This window comes from Diaphorina citri, unplaced genomic scaffold, assembly GCF_000475195.1.
Source record: "Diaphorina citri unplaced genomic scaffold, Diaci psyllid genome assembly version 1.1 scaffold101, whole genome shotgun sequence".
Classification (NCBI taxonomy): Eukaryota; Metazoa; Arthropoda; class Insecta; order Hemiptera; family Psyllidae; genus Diaphorina; species Diaphorina citri.
The window spans coordinates 282,200-298,643 of record NW_007377538.1 but is presented as its reverse complement, the minus strand read 5'-3'; the positions used below and the strand labels follow the sequence as shown (position 1 = coordinate 298,643).

At 36.5% G+C, this 16,444-nt stretch overlaps 4 protein-coding genes across 4 annotated transcripts in view; 1 reads left to right on the top strand and 3 right to left on the bottom strand.

The window, feature by feature from the left end:
- Positions 1–117: 117 nt before the first annotated feature.
- On the bottom strand, positions 118–5,253 carry LOC103524501 (transcription factor IIIB 90 kDa subunit; the record flags this gene model as incomplete). The annotated part of the gene is made up of 6 exons (XM_026819885.1): positions 118–895; positions 1,116–1,271; positions 2,233–2,240; positions 3,155–3,352; positions 4,248–4,435; positions 4,973–5,253. Coding segments are annotated over 6 exons (1,494 nt in total), but the record flags the coding sequence as incomplete, so codon positions are not given.
- A 1-nt stretch (position 5,254) lies between these two features.
- LOC103524499 (AP-2 complex subunit sigma) lies at positions 5,255–10,851 on the bottom strand (the record flags this gene model as incomplete). Its single annotated transcript, XM_017449634.1, has 4 exons — positions 10,701–10,851; positions 10,333–10,482; positions 9,347–9,520; positions 5,255–5,326 (listed from the first exon to the last, which is right to left on the bottom strand). Coding segments are annotated over exons 1-4 (399 nt in total), but the record flags the coding sequence as incomplete, so codon positions are not given.
- A 373-nt stretch (positions 10,852–11,224) lies between these two features.
- On the top strand, positions 11,225–15,319 carry LOC103524483 (zinc transporter 7). Its single transcript, XM_008489499.3, has 5 exons — positions 11,225–11,399; positions 11,866–12,142; positions 12,516–12,776; positions 13,188–13,510; positions 13,875–15,319. Exons 2-5 carry the CDS (start codon positions 11,890–11,892, stop codon positions 14,061–14,063), a joined length of 1,026 nt encoding a protein of 341 aa, XP_008487721.1. The 5' UTR covers positions 11,225–11,399; positions 11,866–11,889; the 3' UTR covers positions 14,064–15,319.
- A 54-nt stretch (positions 15,320–15,373) lies between these two features.
- Positions 15,374–16,444, bottom strand: part of LOC103524498 (DNA-directed RNA polymerases I and III subunit RPAC1) — a 5,272-nt gene continuing 4,201 nt past the window's right edge. The window contains exon 3 of the mRNA XM_017449633.2: positions 15,374–16,022. Within this exon, the coding sequence (XP_017305122.1) occupies positions 15,907–16,022 (116 nt within the window). The 3' untranslated portion in view covers positions 15,374–15,906. The remainder of the gene's footprint in view (positions 16,023–16,444) is intronic.

Below are 16,444 nucleotides of genomic sequence, written 5' to 3'. Positions count from 1 at the left end.
AAATTAAAGGTCTTTTTACCAGGATCACGAAAATGGTGGTGCAAATTTTTGTGAGAAAACCATAAAGCCAAAATTCCAAAAAAAAAAAAAAAAAAAAAAAAAAAAAACGGTTTCCCCAGGGTTTTTTTTTTTTTTTTTTTTTTTTTCTTCGGGTTCGATTCCAAAAAAATTAAAGCAAAGGGGACAAACAACTAATTAATAGTACTCTCATTTTCTCGTGGTCTCTTCTCACTTAATAATCATCATATTCCTCCTCATCCACATTTCTTCTGAACATGGAGGACAACGTTTCCTCTTCTTCCTCCTTCTCTTCTTCGAAATCATAATCATCTTCGTACTCATCTATTCTTGCATTATCTACTTCTTGTTTGATCACTTCCTCCTTGATTTCTTTCTTGGTGATCGGTTTTTCTACTTTCACCTTGGGCGGTGTCTTTGGTGTTGGTTCTCGTTTCTCTTTGGTAGGTTTGGCTCGCGTTTTCTTAATGCTGGACGTTATTTCCAAGTTCTCGATAATCCTAGGTGCTGACTTCTGTTCTGTCGACATCTCCCCAGTGTTAACATCCACAGTAAAGTCCAAACTTTTCAACACATCGTAGTTGATTTTGGTTGAGATTTTCTTCTCCTTGAGCATTTTCTCGATCGCTTCTCCCGCAGTTTTCGCCACACTTGTCGCTTTGTTCGCCTTGGGCTTTCGTTTCTTTTTTTCCTTCTTTCCTTCTACTTCTTCTCGTGCTTTTCTCTCCGCCTGTAGTGTTAGATATTCCCGATTCAGGACTTCCCATAGCTTGGCTTTGTTCGTAGCCTCACCCTCGGTTAGGATGTAGGAGTTAATTTCTTCATCATCAATATCACCAAGATCATCCTCGGCATCGTCTACTATCTGATCATTTCTCTGAAACACAAACACAATTAGCCACTGTTAGACAACGCAAACACTGTAAGACAATAAATAAAATATCCATCAACAAAAGAACCATCATCTTGGATATTTGGGTTTGTGTAGTCTGTAGTAATATTAGTTAGAAATACGAAATCAGGAAGAACATTCCCCAGGGCTTCTTTTTTCACTTTTGTCCTACGGTCTTAACTGAGCAAGGGTTTACGATTCTTACCTCTGCATCCTGATTGGTTGCCATTCCTAGCATAGCGGGTGTGGGTCCTATGCCTCTAATCTCTCCTTCCGTTTCCTCCTCCAAGTCTGCATCCTCCAAACATTCCTTAATGACGCGGGGTAGCTCATTGGATTTGATGTAGTCGTCTCCAGCCACCTAATGAAAATAGGGGATTGAAAGATTTTTTTTTATGAGGATGGGAGAACCGTTCGGAGAACGAAATCTCATGAGATCATTTTTTCCAGCCAACTAGTGAAAATAGGTCATTTAAAGGTTAAAAAAAGGATAGGAAAAAGCCAACCGTTCCGAGAGAACGAACCTTAACTGTTTATGGCAAATCCGCACCGGGCGGGAATCGAAACCGCGATCTAGCGCTTAAGGACGAGATGCACTACCTTCCAAGCTGACTAGGCTAGCATAATTGAAAAAACAAAGTTAAGTGAATTCTCTTGAGGTTTTTTTCTTCCCAAGGATTGAAATGTGAACTTTTAGGCATATGTAATCGGACCTTCGGGGACACCATAAGGGCCCTCTTTTCAAGTGGAAACCTCAGCGGTTTTGGTGTGTCAGCTCTCATATAAACATGGGTTGTAATACTCAGCGGTTTTTTGGTGTGTCTAGGCCTTAAGAATCTACATAGGTGCAGGATTTTTGAGTTGATCAATGAAAATAATAGCAGTGAACTTACCTTAATGAACTACCTTCAGTTGAAAGACACGACAGATTTTCCCATCAGATAAGATTTACCGATACTGGAACTGAAGATGGAATCTGTACTGGACTACAAGGAAAATTCAACTGCAACTGCATGCCAGAATTCAGAATTACACATTGGCACCTGTCATTGTCACACAGCACTCAGCACAATTAAATTTTCATGATTTCCATGTCGAGAACCGGACAACTTTGCAACTTTCGTCAAATTACAAATTTTGGAATTTGCAATTTGGATGGATCCACAATGTTGCCAATTTGTCACTACGCCATTAGTGGATTATCGTACACCTCCTCGATCGTACACGATGCGGAAAATCCGTACAAAAAAAAGTAAACAAATGTTTTGCGGGAATTTTCAAAAAATCAATTTTTATTGATAAGAGACATAAGAGATAAGGAGGGCAGCTCCTGAAAAGAAAATAATAATAATAGACTCAGACTCTTGAGTGGAAGGCAACCACTAGGCGAGGTTAACGCCTTGGGCGTTCTCTACCACCTAACTCTTAGAGCTCCATTACTATGTGTTCAAATTCTCAAATAAATGAGGACAAATAAAAGGAGCAAATAAAGAATGAGGATTAGACTCAGACTCTTGAGTGGAAGGCAACCACTAGGCGAGGTTAACGCCTTAGGCGTTCTCTACCACCTAACTCTTAGAGCTCCATTACTATGTGTTCAAATTCTCAAATAAATGAGGACAAATAAAAGCAAATAAAGAATGAGGAGGAGGAAAGCCTCAAATAAATGAGGAAAAACCGAAATAAAAAACAAACAAATAAAAGAAAATTAGTGCTTATTTATACTGCTCGCCAGAGACTGAAAAGTCCCTTTACTCCAGCAATAGGCTGCGACTATTACTGTGGTCAATATCTCAAATTATTTTGAGGATAAAATTCCACACCTCGACTGGGCTTGAACCAACGCCCTCCTGTTTACCAGGCGAGCGTCTATTGATCCAGCAATGTCAATAAATGGAACTAGAGTACTGGAGTTTTGGGGTAAACACTGCAAGACGTCAGCTTTTTAAATAAATGTTTCTTAAGACCGCCACTCACAATGAGTTTTATCGCCCGGTCGGGAATCGAATCCGCGACCTAGCGCTTACAAAGCAGATACGCTTCCCTCCAAGCTCACTTGGCTGGCTGCTGCAGGTTTAACCCATTCTAAACTCTACATGACAGTGCCTAGTCCTACTTACTGTGTAATTACTTCAGAATCTTCAGATATGGGCGTCTATGGAGATTTGGCTGGAAGAACCTAAATTTGCCTAACTCTAAAATATACTCGTGATATGTCAACATGCGAATCACAAGAATACTTACCAATGAGACCGTTCGGTCTTCGGCCAGAATGAAGCATGTCCTTCTTCATTCTCTGTAGAATTCTGAGAGCTGTCATCGTGACCTCATGGGTTTTAGCTCCAAAGTCCAGCCGATTCGAATATCGCAACACGTACAGACAAGGATCCATTGAAGGTATACTGATACATAGAGCTTGTGAAAGACGAAGGTAAGTACGACCTGGAATGAGCATTACATTACATTGAAATGGGGGTCTTTTCTGACAAAATTCCTGTGTGCAAGAGTCCAGTATGAAGGACTATTGCACCTGGAATGAGCAAGTATGTGGGTAAATTGTTAGCAGGCATTTTTATTATTATTTTTATTTATTATTTTTTTTCCCTCTTCTTCTTTCTAGATCTGGTGAAATTTTACAAGGAGGGTTCCTTTTAGGATGTAGATATTTTATCAAAATGAAAGTTGTTACAAAAGAAGCCCACTTTTTGCAACAGCTGTGTAGCACAAAGCTTTTTTTCCCTTAGGGTGAGGATCAAAAGTGTCAGTGGGCCAGTGCTTGCAAAAGGTACCTACAGTTCTTGTGGTAAATAGGTGTGATTTCCAAACATGTTTTTCACTTTGGAGCTCCCAGTCTTTTAAATTAAAGAACCCCTGGAGAGATTAGCTTATCTTTTTAACATCAGAATGGAAAATGAAAAGTTGTTGTTGTAGCGGCTTTAGCTTTCGCCAAATGGTGTTGAGAGCTCCCAGTCTTTTAAATTAAAGAACCCCTGGAGAGATTAGCTTATCTTTTTAACATCAGAATGGAAAATGAAAAGTTGTTGTTGTTGTTGTTGTTGTTGTAGTGGCTTTAGCTTTCGCCAAATGGTGTTGGCAGAGTAAGTAAAGAAAAGATATCTTTTTGTATCTGCCATCTGCCAGAGGCGGCCATGTGTGAGGAAAATGAAAAGTAGAATATCTTAGTTGAAAGCATTTACCCAGCCATGTTAGTGAAATTCACTATCAGTTGGGCCCCAGCCCACAATTTTGATAATGAATTTGATGAAAAGTCCAAACCAAAGAATCCAGTCCCAGGCACTAATCAATGTTTATGTTGAATTTTATAAATCAAGATTACCTAGTTCAAAAATGCAGATTTGGAGAAGTTCACTGAAATCAATGAGTAGATGAGAGGTACCCTCAAGTCGGCAAGTCATGTACACACAAGCAGCACACACTAGGATTTGACGTCGACCTTTTGTCAAGTTTCGAGATAGGGCCATCTTGTACAAATTGAATGAAGTCTCTAAACAATGCTGATTCAATCTGGGGGAGAAAAAACATATTTTTATTGATTTTTTCAATACCTTTATTGTTTTACTTAAGTAAGGTAATTACCTCCAGAAAAAAATCAATGTTCATTAATTTGCAGAACAATGTAGTTGGCTAATTTGATCCTAATCAATAAGTTTCTAAAAATGGTCACCCCCTCCCAAAGGAGTAGGTATTATTTCAAGTTTTGTCAAGTTTCGAGATAGGGCCATCTTGTACAAATTGAATGAAGTCTCTAAACAATGCTGATTCAATCTGGGGGAGAAAAAACATTATATTTTTATCGATTTTTTCAATACCTTTATTGTTTTACTTAAGTAAGGTAATTACCACCAGAAAAAGTCAATGTTCATTAATTTGCAGAAGAATGTAGTTGGCTAATTTGATCCTAATCAATGAGTTTCTGAAAAATGGTCACCCCCTCCCAAAAGAGTAGGTATTATTTCAACCATTTAGTAAAAAGAGCCATACAACATTCAAAGTCACAACCCTTGAAAAATGGACTAAAAATCAATAATTTAGCATTCTTACCTAAGCTGATTACACAGAGAGCTGATGTTCCTTTTACAGTTATCCAATGTAATTTCTCTAGACTCTCTATTAAGACCACCCCTCAGAGCACCTCCAAAGCCTTGACATCCTCCTTTGGAATCCGAAGACACAAAATGACCCAGTGCAGAAGTACCACCATGAGCATTTTCTTCAAACTGCATCTCCGATACAATGACACTGTCCTCCAGTACTGTACCACAGTTGGTACATACTGTGTCTCCACGGGCTGGGTCCACATCTAGATCTGAGGACCCGCAGTTCTTTCAGAACTTTGGTTTGACTGGTTTCCCTGATCTCTCCTGCTAGAAACATTTCATCTACAACTGTGTAAACCTGAAACAGAACACAATTAAAAGTGATTCAAATGATACTGAAAGGTCATTACACTATCAAGGCAATAATTTTGCCACTAATTCAATGCTTAAAGTAAGAAAATAAATACAATTACATACAAGGAGAGTAAATCACACTACTCCAAGTTGATTTGGTTCAGATATGTGGTAAACTACTCTGGTTCTCTGGGTGATGATTGTTGTTGTTAAAGCAGTCTTTCTTGATCCCTTGTGTGCTGCATCCATTTTAATTTAGGAATATTGCAATTCAATGCTTAAAGTAAGAAAATAAATACAATTACATACAAGGAGAGTAAATCACACTACTCCAAATTGATTTGGTTCAGATATGTGGCAAACTACTCTGATTCTCTGGGTGATGATTGTTGTTGATAAAGCAGTCTTTCTTTATCCCTTGTGTGCTGCATCCATTTTAATTTAGGAATATTGCATTGTAGGTGATAGAGCATAATGGTTTTTCCAAGCAGACAAGACAAGTATATGTGATGGTGTGTGTTCAGAACTTTGGTTTGACTGGTTTCCCTGATCTCTCCTGCTAGAAACATTTCATCTACAACTGTGTAAACCTGAAACAGAACACAATTCAAATGATACTGAAAGGCCGTTACACTATCAAGGCAATGATTTTGCCATTGGTTCAATGCTTAAAGTAAGAAAATAAATACAATTACATACAAGGAGAGTAAATCACACTACTCCAAATTGATTTGGTTCAGATATGTGGTAAACTACTCTGATTCTCTGGGTGATGATTGTTGTTGATAAAGCAGTCTTTCTTTATCCCTTGTGTGCTGTAGGTGATAGAGCACTGTAGGTGATAGAGCATAATGGTTTTTCCAAGCAGACAAGACAAGTATATGTGATGGTGTGTGTAGTGCTTACCTTGTAAAAGTTGAATACTAAATCCAGCTCACATACATTGTGGAAATATTCATTGAGAACTTCTACAAAGTTGTGTATTGCTTCCAAGTAGCAGAGGTTGTTGTCATTCACATCCACACATATGCAGAAGTACAGACCTGCATACCGTCTGTATACAATTTTGAAATTTCTGAACTGTAACAAAATAAAACAGAGAATTATTCCTCTACAAACTACACAAAAGGAGATTGTATTAAAAAAAAAATCATGGTAGGTTCTACAAAGAGATAGATGGGAAATCAAAACTAAAATTCTAAAAGGCATTGATGGATTTAAAAAAATCTCAACTTAGGATAAAACTCCCATGGGTGGTCACATAGCAGGTCACACACACTCTTATGTGTAGGTATATTTAATTGATTTTTTCTACAAAATAATTGAACAAAGTTACTTAGTTCCAAGTTGAACATGAATTTTTTTCCTTCATGTCAGTCTATTTCACTCTATCTCTCGAAGGGTTTGCTACTCTGGCTTGATCCCATTTTTCTGAGTTCTACAGTGCACTTAACTGGTTATTTAGATCTACTTTATGATAATTTGGTATCTTGACCACCTAAAGTAGGTACATAGTAAGTACCTTAATGTGAAAATATTTACCTCAACAAAGTTGGTATGTTTGGCATCTCTAACTGTGACAACAGCATGGACCCCATCTCAGGCAATTTTTTTTTTTTTTTTTTTTTTTTTTTGTAGACGTTTTGGAGAGGTCATAAGAATCTACATAGGTGCAGGATTTTTGAGTTGATCAATGAAAATAATAGCAGTGAACTTACCTTAATGAACTACCTTCAGTTGAAAGACACGACAGATTTTCCCATCAGATAAGATTTACCGATACTGGAACTGAAGATGGAATCTGTACTGGACTACAAGGAAAATTCAACTGCAACTGCATGCCAGAATTCAGAATTACACATTGGCACCTGTCATTGTCACACAGCACTCAGCACAATTAAATTTTCATGATTTCCATGTCGAGAACCGGACAACTTTGCAACTTTCGTCAAATTACAAATTTTGGAATTTGCAATTTGGATGGATCCACAATGTTGCCAATTTGTCACTACGCCATTAGTGGATTATCGTACACCTCCTCGATCGTACACGATGCGGAAAATCCGTACAAAAAAAAGTAAACAAATGTTTTGCGGGAATTTTCAAAAAATCAATTTTTATTGATAAGAGTGCATAGTGCACTAAAAAAAAGTTTCCTTTCAAAGGAAATATACCTAGGTTTCAGGATATCCCGGTAAGATTGAATATAATCGTCCTCTTGCTCTTTTAAATTTACCCACTATCTTTTATTTGCAGGGTTCATATTTTAATCTTTTCCACATTTCATGGTTTTGAGGCTTGAGGCCCATCTGCTAGTGTTGCTTCTTTTGCTTTCCTACCCTCTCATGCACTCATATTTTTACTTTATTTCAATTTTTGAAATTGCCCTTGTAAGTGCACTTTTAAATAATAATCTGTCTGTTTATTCCATGGGACCTAACTCAAACAATTGGTCTTATTTTGATTAAGAGGAACCAACTTCTGCTACATGCAGGAAATACATATTACTCACCCATGTCTAATAATGTTTGTCATTTATTTTAAATAATAATCTGTCTGTTTATTCCATGGGACCTAACTCAAACAATTGGTCTTATTTTGATTAAGAGGAACCAACTTCTGCTACTTGCAGGAAATATTACTCACCCATGTCTAATAATGCTTAATGTCATTTATTTTTTCAATGTTCCTTGAATTTCAGGTAAAAGTACTAAATATGTAAGTAAGAGCTAAATAAAGTACCAAATACTGAAACATATTCAAGATGGGTACATGGAAAATATTCTTGTCACAGCAGTAAATGTTGAACATCTCAGCGTAGCAAAGAGTTGACTGTTGACTTGGAAAAAGCTCTACCAACATGATGAGAAAAATGGTTTTCTGGAGGAGAATAAAGGTAGCTTTTGGTACAAAATCCAGATATTATCATCACAGTGTTCATGATTTAGTGAAAGAATTTGAATCCTACAAGAAATGCAATACTATTCAGGAACCTTGTTTGAATTTGGATTATTTGTTGAACAAAGATAACAGAGATATAGTTGAGAAAAATATCAAACTGAGGAAAACTCATGTTGACCTAAATGAACTCTACAACCTGAATGAAAAATACCAACAGACAAAGGATGAATCCATCAGGAAAGATTTGCTTGAAAGATCCAGATATTATCATCACAGTGTTCATGATTTAGTGAAAGAATTTGAATCCTACAAGAAATGCAATACTATTCAGGAACCTTGTTTGGATTTGGATTATTTGTTGAACAAAGATAACAGAGATATAGTTGAGAAAAATATCAATCTGAGGAAAACTCATGTTGACCTAAATGAACTCTACAACCTGAATGAAAAATACCAACGGACAAAGGATGAATCCATCAGGAAAGATTTGCTTGAAAAAGCATTGCACATTCCAAATACTACACATCCAGATGCTCCCAAAAATGAAGATTTTGAAGTATTCAAAACTACAAATGAGAAAAGGACTTTTGACTTCAAACCCAAACCTTTTCTTTCTTTGATGAACAAACAGGGTTACTGTAGAATAGATCAAATCACTCATTACCTGGGAAATAGGAGTTATTACTTTAGTGCTGATTTGTGTTTATTGGAGAATGCCTTGCACATTCCAAATACTACACATCCAGATGCTCCCAAAAATGAAGATTTTGAAGTATTCAAAACTACAAATGAGAAAAGGACTTTTGGCTTCAAACCCAAACCTTTTCTTTCTTTGATGAAGAAACAGGGTTACTGTAGAATAGATCAAATCACTCATTACCTGGGAAATAGGAGTTATTACTTCAGTGCTGATTTGTGTTTATTGGAGAATGCATTTGGTTCAGATATGTGGTAAACTACTCTGATTCTCTGGGTGATGATTGTTGTTGATAAAGCAGTCTTTCTTTATCCCTTGTGTGCTGCATCCATATTAATTTAGGAATATTGCACTGTAGGTGATAGAGCATAATGGTTTTTCCAAGCAGACAAGACAAGTATATGTGATGGTGTGTGGAGTGCTTACCTTGTAAAAGTTGAATACTAAATCCAGCTCACATACATTGTGGAAATATTCATTGAGAACTTCTACAAAGTTGTGTATTGCTTCCAAGTAGCAGAGGTTGTTGTCATTCACATCCACACATATGCAGAAGTACAGACCTGCATACCGTCTGTATACAATTTTGAAATTTCTGAACTGTAACAAAATAAAACAGAGAATTATTCCTCTACAAACTACACAAAAGGAGATTGTATTTAAAAAAAATCATGGTAGGTTCTACAAAGAGATAGATGGGAAATCAAAACTAAAATTCTAAAAGGCATGTGTCTGTATACAATTTTGAAATTTCTGAACTGTAACAAAATAAAACAGAGAATTATTCCTCTACAAACTACACAAAAGGAGATTGTATTAAAAAAAAAATCATGGTAGGTTCTACAAAGAGATAGATGGGAAATCAAAACTAAAATTCTAAAAGGCATTGATGGATTTAAAAAAATCTCAACTTAGGATAAAAGTGGGTGGTCACATAGCAGGTCACACACACTCTTATGTGTAGGTATATTTAATTGATTTTTTCTACAAAATAATTTACTTAGTTCCAAGTTGAACATGAATTTTTTTCCTTCATGTCAGTCTATTTCACTCTATCTCTCAAAGGGTTTGCTACTCTGGCTTGATCCCATTTTTCTGAGTTCTACAGTTAAAACTCCCATGGGTGGTCACATAGCAGGTCACACACACTCTTATGTGTAGGTATATTTAATTGATTTTTTCTACAAAATAATTGAACAAAGTTACTTAGTTCCAAGTTGAACATGAATTTTTTTCCTTCATGTCAGTCTATTTCACTCTATCTCTCGAAGGGTTTGCTACTCTGGCTTGATCCCATTTTTCTGAGTTCTACAGTGCACTTAACTGGTTATTTAGATCTACTTTATGATAATTTGGTATCTTGACCACCTAAAGTAGGTACATAGTAAGTACCTTAATGTGAAAATATTTACCTCAACAAAGTTGGTATGTTTGGCATCTCTAACTGTGACAACAGCATGGACTTCTTCAATTAGCTTCTGTTTTTCATCATCGTCAAAATTCATGTACCATTTGGCCAATCGTGTTTTCCCAGCCCTGTTTTGAATCAAGATAAATCTGATCTGTAAACAGAAGATGGATACAAATAAATTATTACGACTCCTCATTCATAAACTTTGATTGAATAGCTTGTCAGATGCTTGTAACAGAGGACAGAGTATCAGCAGATATCACTAAAGAACACTGGAGTTAAAGCACTTTCAAGTTATGTCCCCAGATGGGTGACATGACAAACTATGAACATGAAGTTATGAATAACGATATTTAACTAAGCACTTACCATTTTAAAGAAATGTGTGAGTATGGAACAAACACAACTTTAGAGGAAGCTGATTCACACAAGTTAGTGACAATAAAAGGGGCGAAACAGTGGTTAATTGAATAAATGAATATGGACCAAAATCTGTAAACTCCGAAACTGATAAAGAAGTTTATTGCCAAAAGAAAAGGAGGGGAAGTGAATAATAAAATACAAAAAATGGACGAAATGGAAAAATTTTCACTTTTTTCCAACGTTGCCACAAAATAAAATACGCGTTTGGTTGACAAAATTCCAAAAATTCCGATTGATTTTTTTTTTTTTTTTTCAATAAACAATTTTTAGTTCTAAAAACACTCACTTTGCAAATGCAGCGCTAGTAATACGTGTGGGAGAAAAAATATCCCTCGAAAAAGTAAACTAAGGGAGAAAAAAATCCCTCTTCTTATCAGCTGATGTTTGTTTGTGAACTTGCGAAATGAAACAAAATAGTAAACAACTGGAATTGGAAGGGGAAGTGCCACTCCAGCCAAAATCCAAATTTCCGAATCTGGGATCTGGGTATTCTGCTATTCTGGGTTTGATTAGTAATTAGTTTTAACTTTGGATTTTATTGTAAAGTTTTTTAGCCGGAAAGTTCATGAGTATTGTTAGAAAAGAATTATGTGCAGCTACGAATAATGCTACGGATTTAAACATACATGCCCCAGGAAAAAATCAGTAAGTTCATTTCAAGCTCTCAATGTAATGATAAGAGAAATTCAAGTTTGTGATAAGGCTAAAATACTATACAAGACTGGCTTACTTTGGTAGGTAAGGTACATGTAAGGAAGAAATCTTGTGGCTCATAATGAAATAACAATATGGACAACACCTTCCGTAGGTATAATAGGATGCTTTAATTCTCATCTACGAGCTTCTAATACTTAAGTGCATTCATGTACTATGTACCTTATCAAAGAATACTTGGTACTACCACCTATGTTGTCATGTACGCAACATTTACTTTGTCATGTTTTCTTAAATATTGTAAAATGTGCCCTAACCCCCTTACATCTGATTGAAAATGGTTACCAGTAACTCTTGAACTAATACATGTACAAGTAGGAGAAATCCAAGGTAAATTCTAAATGCGGCACTCAGTGGGAAACATTTAAAATAATAATTCATATCTTTTTCTTTCCAGATTCATTACCCCATCAGAATTGCAATGTTGCCATTATCTCACCGGGATATTTCCAGTGGTGGCTACTCTCATGGCAACTATGTTCATCGACTCAAAGACAAAGTGAACAACTATATTAGATTAATTTTTGCTGATAGAAACTCAAAGAATCTATTCCTGTTTCTTCTACTCAACTTCTCATTTGCTTTTGTAGAGTTGATATATGGTTGGTGGTCAAACAGTTTGGGATTGATCTCGGATTCATTTCATATGTTCTTTGACTGCACAGGATTATTAGGTATGTATAATTATAGAGTGCCTCTCACTGAAATAATAGAATAGAATATATCTTGTTTATCCTGCTCAAATGAGACTAAAAAGTCCCTTTACCCCAGCAGTCTAAACAAGGTCTCTGTCATGGTTTCTGCATAATTACCATTGTTTTTGTTGGAAGGATAAGGTTATAAAGTTTATTAATCATGAAACTTTACATCTCAAACACTCTATAGTTTAGGCATGTTGCTTCAAAAGAAAAAAGTTCCACTAGGGTCTTCCTCAATACCACTCTTAATATTACCATAACACTTCTAACAAATTTGCAATTAATTTTAAAGTAATATTGAATTTATTTCCTTTTAAAATTTATCAATTTTTTTCATTTGATTTTTCAGGAGGTCTTGTTGCATCTATCATTACAAAATGGAAAGCAGATGACAAGTTCTCATTTGGCTATGTCAGGGCAGAAGTTCTGGCTGGCTTCACCAATGGTATCTTCCTTTTCTTTGTTGCAATATTTCTGCTGTCTGAGTCAGTAGAAAGACTGATAGAGCCACCTGAAGTTAAACATGAGCGTATGTTTGTTGTCAGTGTTCTAGGGTTGTTGGTCAATTTGGTTGGAATCTATGCTTTCCAACATGGTCACAGTCATGGAGGTGAGTATAAAAATAACTTGTCTTCTGTTTTTAATATTGAACTGTTAAGGCAGCACTGGCCAAGAAAATGGTATTAGGTAATTTTAATTTGAAAAAGAAGGCTTCTGTTTTTAATATTGAACTGTTAAGGCAGCACTGGCCAAGAAAATGGTATTAGGTAATTTTAATTTGAAAAAGAAGGAAAAAAAAAAAACATTTTAGGTAGGTTTAATTAGGATTAATCTCAAACTAAAAATCCAACTTTGAATAAAAGCAAACACATTAAGGATTTTCTTCTTCTTTTTCTTCCTTTAAAGTATTTCAGGGTGCTGGTTGTTCTGGGTGAATAAATTTGACTATTAACTGGTTTTCAGTACTTCTTTATCCAGTCATAGAGGTAGTATATTTTTATTTTTCCTGTCATATTTGCAGGAGGTAGTCACGGTCATGGGCACGGACATAGTCATGGAGGAGACCATGGTCACTCACACGAAGGTAACAACAGTCAGATCATGCGAGGTGTATTCCTGCACATTCTGGCTGATACACTGGGCAGCGTGGGTGTTATTATCTCCGCCATACTCATGCATATGTTCGGCTGGATGATAGCTGACCCGATATGTTCCATGTTCATTGCGGTGCTGGTCATAGCGTCCATCTATTCACTCATCAAGGAGAGTTTGCTCATTCTGATGCAGAGGTCTCCACGGGAGCTGGACAACAAGTTGCCGGCGTGTTATCAGAAAGTTATGCAGGTGAGAGTTTGGTGCTTCAAAGTTCATAGAATAAGTACTTGAGTTAAGCCACAGTAGTTTCAAAGGCAACACAGTGTAGGTACTCTGAAATCCGGGAGTTGGGGTCCGAGTTTTAGTAGCAAATGCAAAATGAAAATTTAGTTATAGAAAAGAAAAGTTACCTACTTAAAAACTTGAATTGCAGTCACAAGTTAAGTATGTGATTATAGAATATCTCTTTTTTTTTTTCCGATCTTTTTTTAATTGATAAAACAAATTGCATTGGGTAAATTGGTAAAACAAAACGATTACCGCGGTTCTAAAGAAAGAATAAAATTTACCAAGACTTTGAATAACGTAAGCCTCCGGTTTGTTTCCCTTGCAGCTTGCCGGAGTCTACAGTATACAGGAGCCTCACTTTTGGACCCTCTGCAGTAACGTGTTCGTAGGAGGCGTCAAGCTAGAAGTGGCCAAAGCCGCCGACTCCAAATACATTGTCTCCCATACGCATTCCATTTTTGCCAGCGTCGGCGTCAAACAGATGTTTGTCCAGCTGGACTATGCCGCGATGTAAACAACTTCCGACTGTGATTAATCTTCTAACTCTCCTTCCTCTCCTTGGATGCAAGGATGCACTTGGACGTCAGGTATACGGCAGCGTGGATATTGGGGATTTACTGAGAACGGTACAAATCTACGCTAGGTAATATCATACGAGGAATTGGGAACAATTTGTTCAAGATGGAGACATTAAAAGCGGTAACGTGGATTTTGGTGATTTGTTGAGAACGGTACAAAACTACGCGAGGTAATATCGCACGAGGATTGGGAACAATTTGTCCAAGATGGAGACATTAAGAGCTCGTCATTTGGTAGCATGATTAATGGTGATTTGTTGCCAGCGTTTGCCAGCTCGTCATTCATTAATGGTTTTCAAGTAATCAAGTGCACGCGCACTTATGAAACTCGGCAGTTAATGTCATTGGTTCTCATCTCATCACTTGAAAAGTGCTAAATGTGGGTAAACTCGTAAATGGTCTGCACCTAAATTATCCAAATGGAGTAACTACACTACTTATGTATGTACCTACAACCCATGTAAAAACAGGTAATAAAAAGTGTGATTTTCTCTCACATTCTACCTCAAATTACCTGTCTACGAGTAACAATAATTAAAATTCACACTCGGAATTTGAAGCTAACAATAGTAACATAAATTATGTAAATAGGCGAGCTCTGTTCAATAGTGGGTTGGGTGCTTTCCTCTATCTTTTTGTCAAGATATTGTATAAAGTCCCCCCCCCCTACCCTCACTAAACTCCCCTTTACCAATTTCAACCTCCTGTTTGTAAAGCCAAGGTATTGGTTTTGTAGCATACATCAAAGTAGCAATACAATTCGGGCATGGTTGATGTTGTGTGCCAAAATACCCTCTGAAAAACTTACGTTAACCCTTTTTTCTTTCCAAAGACTTTTTCTGATTTAGGAACCGTAACTTTTCTGTGAATTGATGAATTCCGTTCCTTACCTTGTGTTTTTTCTTCCATAGATATTCAATATTCTAACAACTTTTACGGGCCACCCTTAGAGTATTGGGCTAATTACTCTAGGCGTTCACTGGAATAAAAACCAGTGTTTTAAATCCATTCATAAACGTAACATGCTCCAAATACTATGGGTGTCTCATATTAGTCTACTATTCCTGTGGCTTCTATCCACATTTATTATTTTGTAAATTACAAATACTCATTTCCATAAAATTCCGTGTTTGTACTGTGGATGTCGTGCGTTTCGAAAACATTTTCTAAGTATGATGTAAATAAAAGTGCCTTTTTATATCAAAAATATACAGAGTTAGATTCAAGTTTGGAACCCTTTGGATAATTTTTGAACAGCTAAGGATAAAGGCTTGCAAGAAAGGAGTGAATCATAGGATCTTGTCTGGTTTTACACCTTATTTTGCAAGTCGTTCAAAAGCTATTTAAGGTGTTTCAAGCTTGAGACTAACCCTGTATACCTGCTATAAATCAGTTTTATGATGAAAACAAAAGAATTATTACATATTAAATATTTATAAATTATGCTGAAAATCAACTCGACTTGATTTATTTTTCTGGAATTTTTTGATTTCTCATGATGGCGTCCAAAGGGTTTAGACACCCCAATAATTCCAAGTGAAGAATGTGAGATAAGTACCATGCTTACGTCACGGACACAGAAAGTAAAGTAAGTAAGCCCACTAAAATCTAAGAAATTACAATAGAATCTTTAGATCCTGATGTTACTTACATTCTTACAAAAAGAGAGGGCTCGAGAGTTCAAATTTCAAATAACTAATTAGGGCGTACCGGGAGTAATTTTCAACTCTTTTCAGTTACGTTTCTGACGACCGTCATATTGTTTCTTCGCCCTGTGATTCAAGATTGGTTCTTGAGAAGTGCGTCCATGTAAAGATTGCATTTGTTTTTGAGAACTTTGACAGCCTCGAGGAATAATACATCAGGCTTGAGTGCTCCTACAGACTCGACAGTAACTGGAGGCAAAAAGTAAAATGTGTTTTAGTTCCCGACAAATAACTAAAGTCAACGTCGTGTACTCCATCAGGCTTGAGTGCTCCTACAGACTCGACAGTAACTGGAGGCAAAAAGTAAAATGTGTTTTAGTTCCCGACAAATAACTAAAGTCATAGTTGTGTGTGACTGACTAGTTACTATATCTGGTTAAGACACCGTTTAGGACACAAGTATTGTAGATCCTTTCAGGGTGCACTCAGCCTTATGAATACAACTGCTAAAAGCTGGTATTCATCATACGAAATTTCTCTTTGGACTAGTTTGGACGTAATTACGCCACCACACCCGCTGCCAGTCCAAAGAAAATTTTCTTATGATGAAAATACGGCTATAGGATATCCTTTGAAATATAGGGGGGAAAAACTGATTGTGGAGTTGAAAT